The 23,297-nt window shown below is 42.8% G+C and overlaps 1 protein-coding gene across 8 annotated transcripts in view; it reads right to left on the bottom strand.

Annotated features, from left to right (window-relative positions):
• Nucleotides 1–23,297, bottom strand: part of ST3GAL3 (ST3 beta-galactoside alpha-2,3-sialyltransferase 3) — a 187,983-nt gene that overhangs the window by 49,817 nt on the left and 114,869 nt on the right. For all 8 annotated transcript variants that reach the window (XM_059821769.1, XM_059821770.1, XM_059821773.1 and 5 more), the window contains 2 exons: nt 8,656–8,719; nt 335–430 (listed from right to left, as the gene is read on the bottom strand). In XM_059821769.1, the coding sequence (XP_059677752.1) occupies nt 335–430; nt 8,656–8,719 (160 nt within the window). The remainder of the gene's footprint in view (nt 1–334; nt 431–8,655; nt 8,720–23,297) is intronic.

Here is a 23,297-nt window from a genome sequence, read left to right as displayed (position 1 = left end):
CTGCTTCACCACTTAAGGGCACCACAAAAGCAGCAGCTTTTAGAAAGGAGCTATGAAAAGAAGGTTCAAGTGGGATCATGGGAGAGACCACATTCCCAAACAGCTGTGGAAGATGGAATGCTTGAGGAGTGCCTTTACCCTTTGATGTGATCACCATTTATAACAAACATTTCTATGCTCTTGGTTTTTTTCCCCCTCCATATTATTTAATGCTTCCATACAAACGGATATTGTTACTAGTGTAGGTTTAACATTTGCCTGTGCAGCATGTGAACTGATACAGTGATACAGAAACCGAATATATGACAAGAAAATTGTGATGCCAAAGACTCACCTGACAACAACATCATAGTCATCAATTTTTAACCCCAATGACTTATTTGCAAGTACTCCACCATTTCCCACAATAATACATCGCCGGCAGCTGAGACTGGAAGAAACAGAAGAAAGAGGTGATTTTTGTAACATAACTTCAAACACACCGAGCTGCGCATATTTAGTTTGCACCTGAGAACTACAGGAAACCTTTCGGAATATTAAGAATAAGGGGAGGACAGAGATACACTTGATTCCTAGCTCACCTCATCATGCCCAGGCATTACACATGATAAACTGCTTTCAACACCTCACACCATGTGTGGCCTAATGAGATGAGCTGTCAGGACAAGCAGCTCCTCTCCCCCCACACCCCTAGTATGATGGGCTTGAATCAAACCCATCTGTTTACTTAAATCTTCTCATTATTCATTTAGCACTGAAATAACAATAAACCAAAGGCTTAGTGAGGAAGTCCTCTCTCCAAGCAATTTTCTGAGTGCAGGCAGATCTCGCCAGGTTATCTGGGGTATGCTCACCTTGCTGAGTGCAAAATTGCTGCAGTTATCGTAAGACTTCAAGAGACAGAAAAGCACTAAATGGATAGAAAAAGGACCCCCCCACACTCCTGTCCATATATGGAGACATAATGGGTGAGGAAGGGGAAGGAAAATAACCTTAATTAACAAAGAAACAGGAAAGAGAAGGAAGAGAATTGTTTCTTGTGGAACTGTGAGTCACGAGAACTCTCTGCAGATGTTAAAAAGTGATTTCGTTTTGAAGACAGAGAGAGGACTTCTTTCCAGCCATCTAATCCCAAACGCAGCTGGCTCTTTTGGCAATATGCCTCCATCTCTGGTAGTTCACTGAAGGAATACGTGTCTGCCGAGTCTTTTTCGGAAAGGGTCCAAGGCAATCAGTTGTTTGGAACAGATCTCTGGGCTAGGCAGCCTTCGTAGTCCCAGGCACAGTCGACTGGTCTCTTCTAGGCTGTCCTCACTATGATCAGTCTAAAGAGCCAGCATGAGGAAAGCTCGACTTATGTGGGGTCCATCTTTGCAGAGCGGGGCTGGAGCGCCCTTAAAGACTCAGCTAAACCACTGAGGGTTACCCTGCTGACAGACCCATTAGCTGGAGATATGTGCAGAATTAACAGCACCAAGAAACGCTCAGGAACAGCTTCCCCAGCCCAGATAAAGTTTCACTGCATATCCCAGCCTTTCCAAAAGAAAAAACCTCCTCAAGAAGATGGACATATTAGCAAAGTGCTCATGTCCCTAAGGGCTGAAGAAGTGTGGATGTTTGTGATAATCAAATCACAATAGAGAAAGAAATTTATAGACAATGCACAGAAACAAAATACAGTTCTGGTGACAAGGAGAAAGCAGAGGCAAGATCTGGTTCGGCAGTATAATGTGTCAAGGAGGGAAGGGAAAGAGTCAGCCCCAGGTACACCTAACCGAGTGACAAAGATGGTAACAGCTTTGTCACAACCTTTAAGGAAAAGGAGGGAAAAAAAAAGACATAGTTCAGTTCTGGCCAAGTGAAATTTCAGATGAAAATACACTCTTTTGATAATTATGATAAGAAAGTTTGACCTCCTAAACAACAGACTGCTGGGTAAAATCCTGTAATTTCTCTACCCAGTTGTCTCTGAGCCATGACTTTTCTTATTTTTACATTTTGAAGAATAATACCGTGCTGAAATCCAAAGGCTGCAAGCTATAGACACTCCCCTCTATCCTTTTCCCGCTTACTGTTAAGATGCTAGCTCTTACCAATTTTGAATACAGATGTGTTTGTTTCAGCCTCAAACCACTTAATCGCATTCTTCCCTTTTCTGCTAAATTAAAGCACCATCTACTGTCAGCAGTCCCTTCCACATCTGCATGTGATCCACTTACTGACAAACCCCTGTGTGTAAACATCTGCCTCTAGGTGGATAATCAGTCACGGGTCAGACTAGTGAGCATGAGCCGCTACATGAGATAAAAGAACCAGTTCCACCAGCCAAAGCTGTTCCAGCAGCCTCTCTTCATGGCCCTGTTCCCACCCACTACTTGTAGACTGATCAAAGCCCATTCTTAATCTTCTCTTGACCACACAAACCGGAGCGAGCTCATCACATCTCTTACGGTATGGCAGCTCTCCTAGATCTTGAGTCATATTTGCAGTACGTCTCTGAACAGTTTTCAACTTCTCCCCAGATCTCCGAAGCACGGACTCTGGAAGACCAGCATGCGGAGCTAATGCTGCTCAAAGCAGGGTCCCTTTTACACAGAGATTTTATGTACATCATTCCAATGCTCTTTTTAGTGTCATTGGTTTGCAGAATATACTCCTCATCTTGTAAGCACAATCTGTGTTGTCACCTCTGAGATGCCTGACTTTTGATTTGGCTCCAGTAAAGGATTGTTCAGAAAAGTGCCCTACGAGAAGGTCTAGACTGACCTGGCACTCCTACTCCCTACTTCCCCAGTCTTTGGCTCTGGCAAGTTTTCCTAGTGTAATTTTACATTTCCTCCAGATTGGTTTTAACCACTGCAAACACCTGCCAGAAGGATTACACTGGAAGTGTCACTAAAGGATTAATTCTCAACCCTGACAGTAACTTTTTAAAGCTGTGTGACATATCCCATTCCCAAAAAGGGTATGTCTATAACAGTGTTGTGTAGAATAAGAATATAACGGACTGAGACAAATAACTAATGCCTGCCTTTAAAGGGTTACCTTTATCAATGAAGCTTCTAGTTAATTTAAAAAATACATCCTCTACATGACAAGATTTCATTTCCACAAAACCTAAGATAACTCACATCAATTATGCTGCCATCCTAACTCTGTCCCAGATTTAACTTTCCAGGATTTTTCCTGCAAAACCGAGCTAATCAATTTACAGCCACCTCTTTGTCACCTCCCATATTTCTCCAGGAATGGCACAACATTTGCTGTTCTATCCAGCATTCCAAGACAGGTTAAAAAGCAAACAGTAGTAACAAAAAGAATTCTTTAACTCTTTAAATACTCTTTGGTGCTTACTGATCTAAAAAGACATAACTGTCACTTAACATCCTCACAGTTACTAATAAAAATACACAAAGTACTTCATTGTTGCTGTAAAATGGGACAACATCATTCTATCTTTACCCCCAAAAATGAAACAAATACTTAACTGAATGGTTCTGTCTTTACTCATCATAATTGATAGGTAAATCACCTTTGTCTAGCTTCATGTCCAAAACACTGTTACACCATCGTGGTCTTGACATATTTAAATGCATCCTCCTTTTTCCTTAAGGCCATAGGTAAGATTTCTCATTACTGTCTTTTTGATGCTAAGGTCTAATCTTTGATTTTCTAGCAGCTTTTTCTTAAATTTCTTTCAAAAGTACTCTGCTCACTCTCATCACAAAGCTGGAAGTTTCTGTTGCACACTCAGAAGGCAGTACTCAGGTGCAGATCGCTTTCTTCAGGTGCACATGATGAAGGTAGAGTGAGTCTTGAACTTTGCTTGGGTTCTGCACATCAGGTGTGTACATTAAATCCGGGCAGCCAGGACTGTTTTCATCAAGACAGGCAGAAAGGTGAGCTGGCTTGGTCTCACCAGCTTTGGCAATCACACTGTGGGACAGCGAGAAGACTGCAGGGCCACCCTGATGGCACTGTGAAAGGGAAGCATTCAGCAGGGATGTCGGGCACCTGACCTCACATCCCGACCAGAAGTTTGGACACTTGGCATCAGCGTAGCTGGGCTCCTTCGCAGTCAGCACTGACTGACTGTGTCTGGACATGAGAAACTGCAAAGTCACTGCTGGCTCCAGGCAAGTTTGTGGCTGAAGAAACATACCCTGCAAGCAGCATCAGTTACAGCTCAATTGTTTCTCCACAAAGAAGTGTGCAAACACCTTTTTGTTTACATAGTATGTCAAAGCTGTATTTCTTTTCCAGAAGAGCTCAAGGACTGAACTCATCGGACACAGCCCAGGTTCCAGTTTGCTACCAGGGTGGTATGAAGGAGTGTCACGGACTTTCCACACCAGACTGACTTTCCCTAAAGCCCTAAGGTGGGAGCTGCAGCCAAATGTACAGTCTCTTGACACAGATGCTCAGAGGTTGAGTTCATCTACACCAAAACCAGGATTCACACAGATCTTCTTGAACAATACAGCACTGTAAACACATGTATGCGTTGCAGCAAGTGTTACTTCCTCTTCCTCTCTTATCAAAGCACTTTAGGGATTTGTCAAGGGAGAAAAACCACAAAGCCTTCCTTTACGCAACTTTGGAACTAGAGGCTTTGAGGAAAGATATAACAGAATAATTGAAAAATACATCTTTAGGGTAGCTGGTGCTTAGGGAGGCTTAGCATATTCCGGTTTGATCTGGCTGCTGCTACTTAAACTGGTACTATCAACCTGAGCCAGAAGGACACACACATCTCCTCTCCTGCTCTATCAAATTCCTTCCTCACTTGTTACTGCATTAGTAAAGACTGTGTTAGTTACAAGCTCAAACTCTCAGTTTTCCTTCATTACCACCTGGAGGCAATACAAAAGGGTCAGTCAGGTTTTTATATTTTTGTCTTTTCACAGGAAATTTACAGGTCATCACCACAGAGATTTAACCCACAAATCCACTGAAGTCCAGCCCGCAGAAGAGCCATGGAACTAGAAACCAAGCCCTGACTGATTTGCAGAATGAGGGGCAGGCCACTGGAGGAGCCGCTAAAGCAAGCGGTGAAAATGTAAGTGATAGAAATGGGCCTGGAAAAGCCAACAGAGGGCAAGAGAACTCTGAAGTGTCCAAGACGAGGCTCGCCAACATCTGCGTCAGGGAGAAAGACATGCTGGCTCTGAAGGAAGAGGACACTGACTTTAGAGAAAGTCCCCCGGATCTCCAACCTTTTCCAGAAAAGCTCAGAGCTGAGTTGCAACTACCCTCGCAAACACAACTGCCGCTTTACCTACCTCCTGCCCTGGAGCAGAAGCAGGTTACTATAAGCAGTTCAACACAAAGGTGTCATAATAAGGAGTCATGAAGAAAACTAAGAAAGCATGGCATGGCTTACACTATGTTACAGGCGTGAACTATAGCATTTGTTCACATGGCCTCCAGCCGCTGCTAGTTATTAACACAACTCTACTCACAATGGAGGGATTAGTTGGAGTGAGTTGCCAAAGCTGCTTTGGGATGATGAAAGGTGTACGCATACCTGGAAGGATCGAGTTTGCCTCATTTCAGCACCACATCGGTACATTGTGTCAGGAAAGGTGCATCAGGATGCCCTTTTGGCACAGGGATAATCAAATAAACAAACTCATTTCGAGGGCTTATGGGAGGCAAGTGAAGGTAACATCTCAAGGGACAGCTTTGTGAAGGAGGACAGAAAGGGAGAAGCTTGGGTGGGGACAAGACCAAAGGGTTGGTGTAGATCCCCCACCATACAACTTTAATACCCTCTTTTCTTCCTACGCTCTCACGCACCGCTCTGACCTCACCTCTCCTGCTTCTCCCACCCTTCCCCCGGGAAAGCTGCATTCAGCGTGTGGTTACACGAACACTTGCTTCAATAGGCTCGGCAGCGCTCACCCTCCCCACCCATCCCCATCCCTCTGCCTCTTGTGCTGCTGCTGCAGCACTGTGCCAACACAACTCTGCAGTGGCAGGGGAGCTCTGTAAATAAGGTCACTGGAATGACCCAGGTTAAGAGAAAAACTTTTAAACTGGAATCATTTTAGTGACCCACTTTAAAGTCCCTCTTCAAACAACAGCAGCAGCACAAGGAGAAGATAGGGAGCTACAGTCTGAGAGGGGGCAGCAGCAGCTTCTTAGACTGGCTTTGCCAACAGAGAAAATGTTGGTCTAACTCCATCCTGAAGAGAAGGTGAACCTGGAGCTTTTTCCCTACTGCTAGAACCAGCCCACCAGACTTCTGAGACCCTACAAGTGGAAGGGTTCACAAGATCTCCTAAGTCTGACCCCTCGTACCTCACAGACTTTAGCTGTGTCTCTTATCTAACTCTTTCCCAATAAGGTGTTTTTTCAGCCCTTAATCACAGAATCATAGAATCGCTTGGGTTGGAAAGCACCTTTAAAGGTCCCTTCAGTCAGGCCCTCTCCAGCTGCTCCAAGGTGGTGAGCAAAGGGGAGAGGTCTGCTTGACCAGTGAGCAGTAAGGGAGTGAGCCGAACCTCATGGCCCTTCTCCCAGCACACTGGAGCTGCCACAGAGAGGAACTGTTGGGCTCTGCTTTGAGCTTGAGACAAAATGAAAAACTAGCTAACCTTCCCTCATCAGTCTGCTCCACCAGCTCTCTTCTGGAATCCAAAATGGCAGATACCCATTGCTGCCAGCACTGTAATTTATTGACGCTCACGGCTGAAGAACATTTCTGGAAGCATACCCAAGTCTTCATCTATGCCCTACTCACCAAGCAGGTTTACAAGAGCAGCACTGCGATAGCCTTAACACCTCCTACAGTACCCAAGCTCTCCCTTGTAATAACCCCTTCTGTTGCAAGTCCATCCACCTACTGCTTTAGGCTCTCACTTTTTGGGTTGCTATCCCAAGTCTTTCTTGTCCCTTTCTCCCACATCAGCTTCAATTTTTATCTTTCCTAAGCCCTGCTCACTTGGAAAGGCTCTGGGAGGTATTTGACTGTGAGGCATATGTACTACACAACCAACATCCACTGCTTTGAATTTGTCACAAAAATTCCCGAGAAAACAGTACTTCCCCAAGATATCTGTGTGTTTACAAGCACACACAGCACCAAACCTTGTTACTGCAATACTACAGAAATACATTTCTAGCCTGTTCCTTAGGCCTCATTCATACTTGTTATCTCAGGGACTTTGCATACATTTCATGAAGGCTGGAGTGCTAGGTCTTTCCTATCTCTGCACCAAACCTATTATAAAGAATGTAAAACCAAAGTAAGCAGCTCATGCTAGAGTGGCTATGTTTTACAACCTCACAAGAAATAACTTTTAAAAAACCCGCAACACTCCACTCCTCAAAAAAATAGGTGAGCAGCAAGGGTCATAATTACATTAAGCTTCACTACAAGAATCTTCCCCCTGCCCTCTGTCATAAACACTAATTTCCCATGAGTGACCTTCGGAAAGAGTCTATATGTGGATTTTTCAACAGATGAAAATCTTAACTCTCCAACAAGAGCTGAGATAAACCCCACATGGGTGAGACTCATTTGTGTGCAAAAATCTTTAAGAACGTAATTTGTAAAATGATTTTGCCTTCTGGATATCATTTCTCAAATTAATCCAAACTCTGAAGGCTAACCATATCTGGCATTGCTGTGAGCAGGGCAAACTTCAAAGCAACCTAAATTAGCACACAGACTGCAAAAAACTAAGAACAAACTTTCACATAGAGAGTAACTCCCAACTCTAACTACAGTGGGCAAGCTCCATAAACAACAGGAGAGATGCAGAGACCTATGGAAAGGCTGGAAAAGCTTATAAACTTTGTCATGGAAAAGTGGGCAGAAGGGGAGCTGGGACAGGAAATAAAACCAATGTGTTTAGAAAGCAGGAACTGTGCTGTTAGTCCGGGTTCAAGGCAGTACCACTGCTTGGAAAGAAGTAGTACCAGGACTTTGAAAAGAGATCATGTCCCAGTAAAAATCTCTGACAGCTTCTGAAAGAAACTACCTCTAATCCAAAACTGCAGGGCAAAGGGAAGGAATGACAGAAAAGCAAGGATAGGAAAGACTAAAGGACTATCATTGGGAAGCTGATTGTAAACATGCCAGTGAGTTTCAGAAGCAATCTCTACAATAGGACTGAAGAACCAAAGGAGCTTCTTCTAAAGACATCAATTCAAATACCACAGGACCCAGGAGACTGCTGTTGCATCCTGGCACAGGATTGGCCAACACAATCATACATCCTGCTTTAAGAGTGAGGTATTAGTGAAACATTGTTAAAACAAGCCAGTCCCTTCTTTCCCTCCAAGAGTTTCTTGTGATCCTGTTGCTTTGTCAGAAAGGCTGAAAAAGAACAACGTGTTTACTGAAAACCTGCTATTTACTTATTTGAAAAAGGGGCAAGAGGGTGTATTGTAACACCATATGAAACACAAGATGAGGAAATAGTCCAAAGGTAAACGCTTTTTTCTACTCATGTTTGACTTAACAGAGGTCTCCAGAGTTTACAGTTTTACTGGAAAGAGGACTCAGGTTCTAGCTCCTGATCTACCTCTAAAGCACAGTCAAATTTATTGGCAATAATTTCTGGCAAAAACATCTAGTAAAATTCATTTAGGACACATGGAAAATAATCACTTCTACTCCTTCTATTCTAAAAGGTCTCACCTTACCCGTCAAGAGCTGGAGTTAGACGGTAATCTTTGGTTGCTGACAGGATGGCTTTGATCAGATTATCTGGGGAGAAAGGAAGAAGACATTAGGAAAAAGTTCTCACTTCTAATGGAAATGAAAAACAAAGTGATGTAAAGCATCTGAAACAGTTACTTGGAGGAACTGAAGTATGGTTCACATTAGGAACAAACACTTGTATATTAGGAATAAACTCGTGTATTCCTATTTTCTCTGGTCAACGACCTTTACACACTGGCTGCAAAGACATATTACGTGCCAAATTCTGATGCAGTGTGCAAATGCCTTGCACAGACAGAATGACAGGGAACAAACACAGTTTAAGTCAGTGGTTTCATACCCACTTCCCTGAGACTGCAGTTTCACAAAAACTTCAGACGTGAAAAGCAAGTGTCACTGTCAATGCTTGCTCTCAGACAAACTTTTATGCAGCTGAGCAGTGAAGTGGATGGAGGAACAGAATCAAGTTAAAACTGATGCTTTTTATTTTCCTGGGTTACTTTTAGTTTAGGTTCAGTTCCTCAGTCTGGCTTTCTTCATGACAGAATTCAATTAAACCATCATAGTTGCTTAAAGACACGGCCATGGAACCACAGCCTACACTGATACCCAGTGAACGCTGCAGCAACCAGATGGTATAAGTTATGCAAGCGTAGACACACACACAAATTAAATGTATTACATTGTAGAAGCACAATGACTACGCAGAAATAATTCTATCGACTATGGAAATGTTTGAGTCTGTTTCCTTTTAGATTTTGTCCTTTGTCCCTAATTTTTCCACCTTTCTCACCAATAAAGGTCCAAACTCCTCTACCATGACCCGTCCAGAGTGAAGAAGCAGCAATGCTTTGACTAGTCTGGATTTACAAATGCACCAGGTAACTTCAGAATGGTTGTACTGGGTCCGACAAAAAGTCCATCTGTCTCCAAATCCTGACTCTAACTGTGGCCTGAAATTCTCTTCTACAATTTCATTATTTTCAAATTGGGGATTTCATGTGTCAGGAATAGCTTCTATGTATCTGGCAACCCTCTGTGATTTCTCTTGCATGAGCTCAGAATCCTCCTGGATCCATATGGACTTTCAATCACTTCCCTTTCCTGAGGTTGAATATGGCTTCCCCGAGCTTCATTTGTAGTGGAAAAGGTTGTGAATTATTAGTCCCCTTCCACTTTCCTTGGGAGATTGTAAATATCTATCATATCCTTCCCTTAAATATATCGATCAATAAGTTCTTAGGAAACAACCATTCAAAAGGAATAAATAAGACTAATTTCTTTAAAAAAGATTAAAAATTACACAGGAACATTAAGAAGACTGACATCAAGTGACTGTTTACAGTGAACTTAAATACTTTTCCTGATAGACACTACTTAACTGCAATCAGCACACTTAGGGGAGTCCCTTCCAAATAAAGAGTTCTATTCTTATTTACTATAGCCCTCTGCAGAAACTACAGGACAAGGTTGTGGGACGAACGCACAAGCTCGAGGCAGTCCACGTGCCAAACAGCTTTGAACCTGACAACAAGTTGGTGAGACACATAAGGCAGACAAACAAAGGTGATAAACAGAAAACTCTGATGATTACTTTTAGATTTGGAGAAGTTTTTGACATGGCATTACTGACAGCCCCTGCCAACCATTACAAGCTGGGAACTGTGATTACTTTCAGAAGATTATTTTTGGAGTGGAGTAAGGAAAGAGGCAATTTGTAGGGTAAAAGCAACTTATTTTGCTCACAAAATAGTGGTTTTGTTTAATTTTCCTTCATCTGAAGAATTTGTTTCAACACATTGGCAGCAGGCTCCCTCTCCAACAGGAATGCTATTTCCCTAAGTCTGCTGCAACAGCAGTAGGTTGTTGTGACCTCTAATGGCACCATGCCACAGTCCTCTCCTTGGCCTGTCTCATACGTTGACTTTTACTGGACAGTATATGTTACTGTGGTTGTTTTCCCACACTCTCAGAAAAGAGATCAAAGGATTGCATGTCAAGGGCTGCAACCTCCCATCTACCAAGCTTTTCTTACGCCAGGTTTGCTCTACCACCCACAAGTTAACACCCCACACTACTTGGAGGCCATCCGTTATATTATATTAAAAAGCACATTAAAGGAATATAGTTGACTAATGCACTCAAATAATTCTGTTTTTCTCATTGTGCCAGCTAATTAGTAATGCCTTCATAGTGAATGCTCAGGAATGAAATATGACTACTTTAAGAGTGGGTATGGCAGCATTTGGGATGGGGATGCTCCTGTCATCCAGAGAGAAACCACAAACAAAACAAACAACAGTATAGGACATTCAGTACAGATTATGAATGGCCAAATGGGAGGTATCTCTTCAGCAGCCCCCACAGTCCAACAACACATGGCACCCAAGAGGTTTGGAAGTTGCACAAATCACAGTGTTGTCATTCAAAATTGCTGAATGAAGCTCAATAAAAGATGAAGTACTTCACTGCCAAGTGTTGACTTGCAGCAGGAATGAGAGGGCACAGGTGCCCTCAGTTCCAGTTCACGTCATCTAGCACCCTCATCAGAAGCCAGGAGCAGGAGCCACAAGCACTAGCAGGAAAAGCTAATGGCCTGGGCAGGGGAGAGGCAGTAGATCTTTTTGATTGAGCTGGAACTCTATGAGAAGATGGACACTACACTGCTGCTGAGGTGGGCACTTGCATTTGGTACCTTGTTCACTGGCACCAGGACGGAAGGACAAGACCTCCTTCAGAAGGAGCTTCTGTATCTTCTTGGGGCAAGGTTTGAAGACAGGCAAATGCTGCTGTGGCTGATCTGCAACCTTCCAGAAGGCAATGAAGATACCTGCAATAGGGAACCACTGGCAGGATCTTTTAGCACAGCTGGGTCAAGGTGGAAATCAGCACTGCAAAGACTACTATCACAGATAGCAACCTGCAGGACACAAGGCAGTGTTCATCTCCAGACTATGACTAAAGAAAATCAGGTACCAGGAAAGCAGGCGCATTATGAAAAGTTTATTGACGGAGCATGTTTTCTTCAGAGTAAGTGAGAAACTGAAAGGGTGATGAGCATAGTCTGCCTTATATACCTATGTACTGAGTAACAATAATGGGGGCAAGTACATGTTACAAATACTACAAATAAAAATTCTTTCCTGTTTCCAGTAACAGGATTTGTGCAGCACCACTGGCTGAATACTGATCTGTCAAGAACTTAAAGCAGGTTTTGCAAGGATAAAAGAAAGGCCAAGTCTTCAAGACCTGAGCCACTGAGACTGCACCGGTGTATGTACAACATGATTAGTATCCCCATGATCTAGGCAGTAACCGACACCTTCTATCTTCATGCAGTAGTTTCTGGGCAGATTCAAAAAAACCTGTTCTACGGAACAGCGGCAGAAAGGCTACCAAACCAATTTTGAAGTCGTACACATTGATGCTAAACTTCTAAACAACTTATGCAAAACCATTACCTGCTTTAATAGCAAATCTGATCAGCAGCAGACCTGGTATGCTGCACCTTGGCCACAGAACCCCGCCATTGGGGTGGGACAGCAGTGGGAACGGCTGGCACCCGGAGCAGCCAGTTTCTCTGGGGTAGGCATATTCTTAATGGAGAGGGATAGAGCTTGTGACTGGGACCTACTTGCATTGAACACAGCAAAGAACAAAGAACAGAGCAACCAAAGATCAGTGTTTCACGGGAGCACATTTTGTTTCTAGTAACTGTCAGCTTTTCTCCATTCATCCATTGATTTTACTTTGTGGTTTTTTCAAACGACACCATGCTGCATACGGCCCTTGCTTTAACATGAACCCATGCTTAAAAGAAAAACTGTTTTATTAGGGCAACAGCTATGCCCACAATTTGTTTGTGTTTTGTGGGTTTTTTTTTTTTTCAGATGGTTTACCCAGATTGTGAAGAAACCATGGCACGGACACAGACACAATGCTAGCCCAGGCACAACTTCTCACTTGCTCGGCAAGTGAGAAGAACAGACATAGTGGTGGGTGTGTTCTGCCTTGTATACCTGTGCACAAAGGAGGGGCCAGGAGGGGCCTGAGTATACATGTTTGAGTACAATAAAGGAAAAAAATCCTTCCTGTTACAAGCAACAGGTATGTGTGCGCTCACCTCTTGCTTCCAGGGCCCAGGCACACAGCCAGCTCAGGTGTAACAGAATTCATTAGCTCAAACACATCCCCATTCAAACAGGTCTCTAATTCTTTGAGGGCCATTTCCATTCTGGAAAAGTTTCAGCTACTTTTGTTCAATGCAGAACCCCAGCAAATCAGCTCACCAGACATGTCTCAGCACCATATGCCCAGAAACATGAACCGTGGTGAGCACAGTGCAGAGACCTGCAGGGCTCCATGGAAGGTCAGTTCAGACCAAGCAGAACTTATTACCTGTCATTCATTGCTGGCACAGAGGCGGCTCCTGCAGATCCAGCAGCTCTACGTCATGTTTACCCTGGACAAGGAGGGCTGGCAGCACTGTACCATGGTTACCTTGCACTCTCCATGGAATCCTTCAGACATACTGAGCAGGCAGGAACAGAACAGCTCGGGCAAAACCATGCACTTCTTCCCTGTCACTCTCCTCCCCTAACCAGTATGGATAAAAGGTGAACTCATCTTCAAAAACCATTTAATCTTTGGCCTCTTCCCAGCTGCCAAACAGGCAGCCCAGCAGGTGCTAATTAGCTGCACATTTTGTGAAACACCCACTGGAATTTCCCACTGGAAACTGAATTCAAACACCAAACTCATCTCATGCAGATCATCCAACAGCCATTCAGCGGCCACAGTTTTGGTAACCACTTGACGGCTGAGTAAACCCAACAGCAGTATCACTTCCTGTGTACTGTTCCTCCTACTCATCTTCACAAGACTCAAGGCAAACGTTATCAATACCAAATCCTTCCTCCAGTCTGTAGTCAAACACTGATGTTTAAATGGCAATGGCAGTGCCATCATCCTTAGGGCTACAGATGTTAGCTGTCCTGGGAGTGGCACACATCTCAGCAGCAGCTCACTGGCAGCTCATTTTTTATGTGTGTTAGCTCCAATAGTTCACATCAGAAAGAGCAAATTGTAACGCAGTGGTTCTGCTTACCTGAAACGATCCATATGGTAAGCATAAGAACATAGTGTACATACACGTGTTATATATTAGGGAGGAACGTTTGTGCTGTTTAATTCTAGTTGAAGTATTAGGCAAGTGGACTTACTCCAACAGTAAAAACATGTAGCTTTTATACAGTTCCTTCAAGTCAAAGGCTATAAGGTGATACATAGACATGCATACGTAAACATACATGCAATATTCCTGAATTCACCCTCTCAGGTCCTCCACCTGTTCTCATTTCTGAAAGCAGTAAATGTCTTTATACTCTGAGAGAATCAAACCTTACTGAAGGTCACAAGGCAAGCAAGTGACATAACTGGGAACAGAGTAAGGCCTTTGACTCCTAGATAAGGAGCCCTTTGCAAAGGATTTTGTCTTCAGATAGCTCTCTGGCTTACATGTTCTTCACATGGATCTGCTACCATCCTTTAACAATAAATTCATGGAAAATTACACCAATGCCCTGCATTTTCACCCTCACTTTCTCCCATTATTACATAATGAACACATCACCAGGGCAAGCAATCTACTGCAGTCTTCTGCAGCCAGAGTTTGTTTATTACATTTTTTTCTTGTCATGGAGAGTTTAGATTATTGGGGAGAGCGGGAGATTACTTAACCCATTCATCTATCAACCACTATGCACACACTATTACTATACAAACAAAGCAAGAAGCCTCTGTACATTTTCCTCCCATCTAGAGGAGGAGTTGACTACATTTATCTAAGAACCCTGAGTTATCATGACATATTCCATCCGCTTTGCCTTATAACATCAAGAGATTCAAAAGCAGCTCAGGACTGCATAATTTCTCTGAACACAAGTATGTCTTGACTTCAGGTTGACCCTGAAATTTTCAGACATTTGGAAAAACTAAAAGTAAATAGTTAGAAATTAGGCAGGCAGTGACCACACAGTGAGAACCAGCCTAAGTCTCATTTCTAGCCTTTTTCTCTGTTATTTATGTGGAGGAGTGGAGACCTTCACTGTAAATGTCAACAACACTTAACATTGTTTCTAATGCATAAGCTTCTTGCTTGTATCATTAAAAAAAGATGGGAGACCTTTCCACTCCACAGGGCTTACTGCAAGCATCTCACATGGTCTACCTTCTGCCTGCCTTGAAAGTAGGCAAATTGAGCTGTTCATGCACTCTCAAGTGGCCAAAAGAAGAGGCTGTAATTTTTCAAGTTGTCCATACCAGCCATGTTCCTCAAAAATCAACAAGTCTACATGTCCTTATTGCAAGCAGTATTTGAATACTACGCATTAGGGTAAGGGAACTGTGCTGCTGTGGTTCTTCGTGTTTGCCCTGCGAGCCGTGGTCAGTGCCCACCTCCACAGTTAGTCACCCAGCTGCCACACCTCTAGCCAGCACTTCTGCAGGGCACTGGGCATCAGCTTCAGCTTTTGGGAATACACTGACTACAGTGAGGTTGATAGACATCTCCGAAGCATACCTGTCTCCTCTGCATATGGGTCCCTGTCCCATGATAACAGAATGCCACGTGTGTGTCAGCTTTGTGGGGAAAGTAAGCTAAACACTATCAATGCTATGGATTAAACAAATCGCAATATTTACAAACAAGCTGTAAGCACAAACCCAGTGCATACATTTTTTTTTTTTATACTACCAGAAAGTTCAGCTCTGTGTTAAGTTCCTTCTTCAGCATTTTTTCCCTTAAGCTCTCACCCCATACGGGAGCTGAGGAGTGACCTTTTACAGAAGGATTTGCCACCTTGGTGCCCAGCACAAGGCCAAGGGCCCAAGTCCCACACATATTCTGTCCACCAGCTCTCTCCCAGAAACACCATGTCTAGCTGTAGACAGACAATGTTATTTGTATTTTAGTGAAGCTGTGAATCCAGTGAGTTCAACAGATATCAAAATGAGTCTGAAATTCCCTGCACCACTTCTTTTCATTGATCAGCTAACTTTATGAGGTTAGGAGAAAAGAAGCTACAAAGACTTCCAGAACTTAGAAGCAAATTGCAAACACGTGGACTGGCTCTCAAAGACAGTTAACTACAAACTGCAGAAATCTGTCCCCAAATCAGCTCTTGTGAGTAAATACAAGTGAATGGTTTCTTAAGGTCATTAGCTGTGCCAGCTTAGGTGGTTTACTTGAGATACAGCTTCCTAACAACAGGACTTAAAATTGCCACTACTTCCAGTATCGCAATACTTCCACTCATGATTTTTAAGGGTATTAAGACAACATGCATATAGTGTTGCATAGATACAAAACACAAAACAAAAGAAAAAAAAGAAAGACTGAAGATGCATGGTACCTCCCCCTAACAATTTTAGGAAAACCTGGTATGTGTTAAATGTAAGCTCCAGAAAGCCCTTAAAGCCTTTTTTTATAACAAGATATAAATAAAATACATAACATTTGGACTCTTGATTTACATCGTCGTTTTGGAGCCTTCAGGGATTTTTTTTTTCTCAAGCTTTTCCTCACAACCAAGAGTTTGTTTTTTCAGAATACAAGCTTAGTTCCCAACATAATCCCAGGGCTTGGAAAGTTGGAACATTAATTTAAAAAACAATTATGCCAAAAAAATGGGCAACATTTTGCAATAACCATGCATTAACCATTTTGATTCAAACTCAAGTCTGATGCACAGGAAGCAATAAAGCCTGTAGAAACAGGCTAATTCACGCCAAATGAAAATGGACCTTGAAAGACTCACAATGTGCTGCCCAAAGACAAGCAGGAAAATAAATCCAGTTGTTATAGAGGGCTGTTCTTCCTTTTGTTGCTGCATTTTTGATGCCCCTTCACAGGTGACCAGGCAATGTCTTCAAGGCCAAAAAACTCAATAACTACTACAGTGATTTCTAATTCTCCGGACCCTTGTGGAAGCATTAAGATGTGGCATTTCAAAACACAACAGCCAGAGAAGACCTGCTCTTCCCTCTAGGAGGTAAAAGATAGGAATATATCCACGTCTCAATTGCACTTCAACAATTCTGGGAAGAACTCCAATATGGAGTCACCCAATTAACTGCAAACTTGAGGTTTGACATCTCCCTGGTGCACCTCTCCCTTCTCAGTGGGTTGGGAGAAAGACTATTCTTTAAGCACATTCAACAGCAAAGCATCAGTTTTGATTGAAATAAGGGACTGCACTGGAGGGTTGTACTTTCATCAAGAGAGCTCAAGAGTGAGAGCTGATTTAACTTCGAAATTCACAATATAACTTCCCTTTAGAGGCTTTATTCAGTAATGAAAAGCTGATGCTCTACCTCTTCTGAAACTTTTAATTTTTTTCCCTTCAAACCTCTCATTTAATTTCTTGAGGCTATAAAATCAGCTAGATTCCCTGGGGAAACAGCAGCATTTTTATAGCTATATTCCCATGTGATAATGGCAACTATGACCAATTTTGGTCAAATGTAAAATTCTAGTGGAAAGTAGTTCAGAAATCTGCCTCAAACTCAAGAAGAAACAACAATCTTGTGTTAATACCTACTCTGAACAGAACTAATGGCTATATATGCTTGTGCTTCTTGCTTATTTGTCAAAGGAAGAACACACGAAGAACAAAAAAATGCTCACAGTAGGAACATCATCTGTACAACAGAGTACAGCTAATAAAACAAGGACAAGATTGGAGAATTAAAGCAGAAAAGAGACACCTCATTATCAAGCAGACCCAGTCAAATGTAGGGAAGGTGTCTGCCTATGGTACTCCAGCCTCTCTAAAGCGCGGGAAGAGTAGGTTGGAAAAGACCTACTTTTCTGATAGTTTTTCTTTGGGTCAGCTGTAAATTTCAATTGTGATGTCCAAGTGAATATGTTTTCTCAGAGATAAAGTATTGCTCATGCCAAGAAAGTTGATGTGGAAGAAAAGGCTAGACAAGAAAGGAACATGCATGAAAAGAGAAGAGATTTTCTCCTGATAACATTTTGATATGCCAACTTTTGCACGCCTGAAAACTCAACATTTTCACTGAAGATGAATGACCTCTCCCCCATGAGACTAATGAAACCACTGCTAAGCAGCACTGAACCATGGTTCTTCCCAGAAGCACTAAACAAAAGAAAACATCCAAATAAAACAGAGTACAAGAACAATTAACCATTGCAAAATACATCTATCAGCATTGGTGCTCTGGGCAAAGACTTGATTTCTTTGTCACTGAATATGTCACCAATTCCAGATGCCCCTCTTGTATCAGATGAAAATATGAAGTCTTCTGGCCAGTAGTACATACTACATTTGATAAAATTGTAGCACTTCAAACATGTTCTTAATATTCTCTTATCACCGTGGGGGAGAAATTGCTTCGTAGATTCCTGGTGGGAGGCAAATTCTGAGATTGTGACAAGACAGTCACTCCCTAAGAAATAAATATCACCTTCAAAGACAAACTGATTCAGGGCCAACAAAGCAGCCTCTCTGCTTAAAACAATCTAGCAGGAACAAAGGTAGAAGTGAAGACCTATAATTACTGCTAAGCAATGACACAATTACTGACTAAATGCATAGAAGAGATATTACATGGATCATATCTGTTTATTTCTTTAGTGTATGCTGTGCCATATGTTTTCATTTAAGTTCAAAAAAAACCTGCAGCAACTCTCCCATCCTCATTACACAGAGAGGATGCCAGATACTAGCTACTCTTTCATAAGAAAGCCTTTTATATTCTTTAAGCCACATGTACTGAGAAATTCTATTAATAGTCAGGTATTTCTCCAGTCTTGTTTGTTGCCCTTCTCCAAATAACTCTTTCCTTTTGCTTTAGCTACAGAGGTAAATTTGGGGAGGAGGCCCTCTGGGATTAATAATCTCACTAACACTACAAACAATTTTTCCATTGCTTATTCATTGACAAATTTAACCCTGAAAGCAGTGCACATGCTAGAGGATCTCTGCAACAATATGGACAGCATGTGCATATTCATACCTCCATAAGTTACACTGATAGAAGCACTGCTAGAAAAGGGTGCAAAGAAGAAATTTCAATTAAAAAAACTCCATGTAACTCATTTAAAAGCCTGAGATTGCTGCAGTCTCCTTGCTCTTCACTGAAAAAGCTGCAAGAGCAGGCTTGGTGGGTGCTGGGAAGGAAGAATTCCTACAAGCAAATGAGACCCTCACAAATGGTGAAACACAGGAGGCACTCCAACATCCCAGTTAATGCCAAAACAATAGCCTGGGACACAGGAGGGTGCTTGGCAGCCTGAGCTGTCCCCCACAGAACATCTTGACATTTGTAGCTTTTAGAGTTCCAGCTTCTTGTTACAGTCTGATCTTCTTGACAACTCTTGAAGTTTACTCATTAAATCATGTTCCTGAATGACATCCCTTGCTTTGGCTATATACACACTAATAAATAAATCAGCAGCAGGGCACGGGCCCATGCTGTCCTACATGAGTCCATACTACTAAAGTGTTAGCACAGTCCCTGATGGTTTTCACCAGAGGCCAGCAAACATCCTCTATAATTCTCACGCATGCATAGGGTCACAGGCTATTACAGGCCAGTGACCTTTCTTGATAGGAAGCCTGGATATAGCCACCCTCTTTTGGGGGCAGGGCAGGGAGTTAACCTGTTGGAACAATGAGCTCAACTGCCTTCAGGACTGGAGGACAACCATTTTATTTATTAATAAGAGATGGAGTCATCATTTCCAAGTGCTTACAGTGGCACATCCCGTTTCTAGATTCCGTCAAGTCACATAGTAGGAGACAACAAGCTCAACGTGGCACTAACAGTCGCATTTTTTAAAGTAAGTGCAGTCAAATATGACAGTGGCCTGTTTGACAACATGGTCATTCTTCATCATTTAGAGAATCTTGATTCAGATTCTGAAAGATAACCTCATAAATTCATAGCCCGCTGCAAAAGTCACCGGGTGAACCCTAGAGCCACTGTTAAACAAAAGGCCAAACTAGATACTTGTAGTGATCCTTGGGGGTGTCAAAACCTAATATACTCACACCGCTTCAGAAATATGACGTATCTATTACTTGCCCTATTCTCTGCACACAGAGAAAGCAAGAGTTCCCACAAAGGGCTACAGACGCCTGTGATGAATGCAATGACACCTTCAATCTGCTGTATCAGCTCCAACACTCCTGACACTTCTCAGCTCCACTTTTGTCCCAGGTCACTGGGGATTGGGATAAAGTAATTAGGATCAATCCTTGGTCCAGATCTTTGGTGAACAGAGGCAGAGTCAACAAGTACAACATGTACTAAAACTCTCTGCCCATTTAAGACAGTTTAAGAAAAAGGTACAACTGCTCCTCATGAACTCCTCTTCATCTATTTGTAATACCTTGTAGGGGACGCTCAGAGACCACTGTTCAAAAAGAGCTTGCACAAAACTTCCTACCGCGTGCCTCATCTCAGAAAGTCCCGTTCATAAAGCAGTAGGGTCACCACCTGCTTATTCCTCTGCTTCTTTCATTTAGCAGATAAGTAATCACTATGGTAGTTAACTAACGACAGCAGCAGTTCCCAATCTGACAGGGAATGGGCGTTATTCCTACTGCAATAGGCCATTTCAAAACCAGCATCATTCAGAGGAAAGTATAAAAACTTACATATTCAGAACCATATTCACCTTGAGGGCTTCTACATGCAAATGGTCTTGGAGAGAGTGGAGCACTCGGGTCATAAAACCCCCTTGCATGGGCTAATGGCCAAATCAGAAAATGATCAATGGAGAAGAGGAGCAAGCATTCTTTCATGAAGAAACACTGTTAAGGGTCTACAGCACAAGTCTTACGAGGAGCGGCTGAGAGAGCTGGGGTTGTTGTAGCCTGGAGAAGAGGAGGCTGAGGGGAGACCTTATCGCTCTCTACAATTACCTGAAAGGGGGTTGCAGAGAGGTGGCTGCTGGTCTCTTCTCCCAAGTGACAGGTGATAGGACAAGAGGACATGGCCTCAAGTTGTTCCAGGGGACATTTAGATTGGATATTAGGAAAACTTTCTTCACTGAAAGGGTTGTCAGACACTGGAACAGGCTGCCCAGGGAGGTGGTTGAGCCACCATCCCTGGAGGTATTTAAAAGGCGTGTGGATGAGGCTCTTAGGGACATGGTTTAGTGGTGGGCTTAGCAGCATTAGGTTTACAGTTGGACTTAATGATCTCAAAGGTCTTTTCCAACCTAAACGATTCTATGATTCTGTGTTATACTGAGTACTTTTTAGCATGTGGAGATGGAAGAACTGTCTTTACAATTGGATTCTTTTCGAAGAAAATGAAGATCCCTGATGAACTGTGTCAAAATGATCAGCATACTGCCTTCTCCTTGATATGATCGCCTTTAAAGAGTAGTAGTCCTGCCCTGAAAATTTCTGAGCCATTTCTACTCTTTTACATGTAATTTATACAGACGTGTTACTCCAAAGTAGTGCAGCTCAGTAGACAATGCTCCTCAAAAGCTGCTTTCCCCTAAAGATTGCAAGACTTGTTCTTGCAATCTTGGAATTTTTCTTTCTTGGACCAGTAAACACCAAGTGATGGATTAAAAAGGACTTACAGTTTTTTTCTGAGACAAAGCAAAGAAAAACTTAGCTAAAAATCTGAAGAATAGAAAGAGAAAGCAGAAATGGTGGATTAGCCTCCAAGCTGCTACGAATCTCTTGATTTCATAACTTTAGTACTTCCAAGCTACCACAGATTAGTTTCTAGAAGTTTCTTGGAACATGCAGCATTACTGAAAGTGAGTTCATCCTGTAGCTTATTTCACATCAAAAAAAGCCATTTTGCACTTGGAGTAGATCACAGTGACTTGAAAACACCGGGTGATATTCACCAAAGTTCTCAGCAAAATCTTTCCATTACCAACCCAGCTACAGTCGGTGTCTATAAACACCGACCGCCTTTCCCAGCGTGATACATGTCGGAAATCCCAGCTGATGGTGTCACAGGGCTTCCTAATGCACAGAGCAAAACTCCTGCCCCGTCTGTTTCAACACAGGCATGTCTCTCTACACTTTCTCAGCCACCCCAACTACTCTTTTTCCCATGCACATCCCAGCTCTGATAGCCTTCATCTCACACCAGCACGTGACTGAGCTCCACGCTGCCTGCCTGGGTCAGTTGTTTGGATATCATTAGATTGCCCTGACTGAAAGCCCTAATGAGGTGCTGATCCCATCATCCAATCACTCAGCTGAGCCAGAACTTGTCCCGTGGGACGGCCAGAAAAGACTGATGCAAGAATTCCAAGTGATGTGTAACATGAAAGGGCGCCATTCGCATCGCTAGGACTCACAGCTTGTCAGCACGGCCATTAGAAATCCTGGACTACAGAGATTTATAATTCAACCCTCCCACACACAGAACTTGCTCCAGACTGAAACTTGGCACAAAATTCAGTCCCAGGAGGGCATTAAAAAAAAATAAAATAACCCATTCAACGGTTTCCATCCCATGGCTTCAGCTCACAGCCATTTAAATAATGGCAATTTCTCATTTCTCTTTTTAACTGAGGAAATCCAATATAAAACACCAGATTTACATAACATTGCAGTGGTGATACAAGCTGGCAACAAACCCAGGGAGAAGGCTGCCAAGAGCTGTTCCATCACCCCCTTTTGGTGAATTTCTCCATTTGGATTTAGTTTAACAGAATGATTTTTATTAGGTCTAGCTGACATCACGTGTAATCTGCAAATCCCACCTCCACGTTGGTCAGGTAGCTTGCCTTAGCTTTGTACACCTTGTGCATCTGTTAGAAGGGGACAAGCCCTCCTGCGGTCAACACAGCCTTCCACTTGTGCTGCCATTGTTATTTCTTTGCTGCAAACTGCTGGCTGATTTAGAGGACAGCAATTAGTTGCCTATTGAGCTGCAAAAGACCAACTGGACAAGGAATGGACATATACAAAACAAAGAAAGGATTTGATGCAAGCCAAAAGAAATTTGTCAGTAGAGCCTTTGATTTGATCACAGATTGTTCTAACAACTGCCACACCTGCTTCCATGGAGAGAGACAGATCCAAGCCTATTATGGCTGCAGTCCTTTCTCTACCAGGTATTTCAATTCCTGTGGGGGCCATCTGTAATCTTGAGTTTGTCAGGGTAAAACAAATCTTGGAAGTTGATGCAATGCCACAAACACTTCTTAACAAATACATCAGACTTCAGGAAGGCTGCAGCAAATGACTGCTCTGAGCATAAGCCTTCTGCTCCACCACCACTCACCCAGAGAAGCCTTTGGTGGCACATGCAGGATAGCAAGGAGCTTGTGTCACCCGCAAAATATACCACCTGCTGATTGGGCTACTGACTCCCATCTCGTCACCCCCAGCACCACTCTTGCTTTCCCACAGCATACCTAAGACGCAGCCCCTGCTGCCACACTCCAGCTGGAGGACAAGGACAAATCATCACTAAAGCAGCTGACAGATTTTCCCTATTTGTTACAGAAGTCCACAAGTAGCACAACTATAAAATAATTATACAACCAAACGCTATGAAAAGAAAATGAAGATTTGTATCAGTGGTCAACCCCAAGGCTCCATACTCA

Source organism: Gavia stellata, chromosome 10 (assembly GCF_030936135.1).
Source record: "Gavia stellata isolate bGavSte3 chromosome 10, bGavSte3.hap2, whole genome shotgun sequence".
Classification (NCBI taxonomy): domain Eukaryota; kingdom Metazoa; phylum Chordata; class Aves; order Gaviiformes; family Gaviidae; genus Gavia; species Gavia stellata.
This window is presented reverse-complemented; position numbering and strand designations above follow the sequence as displayed.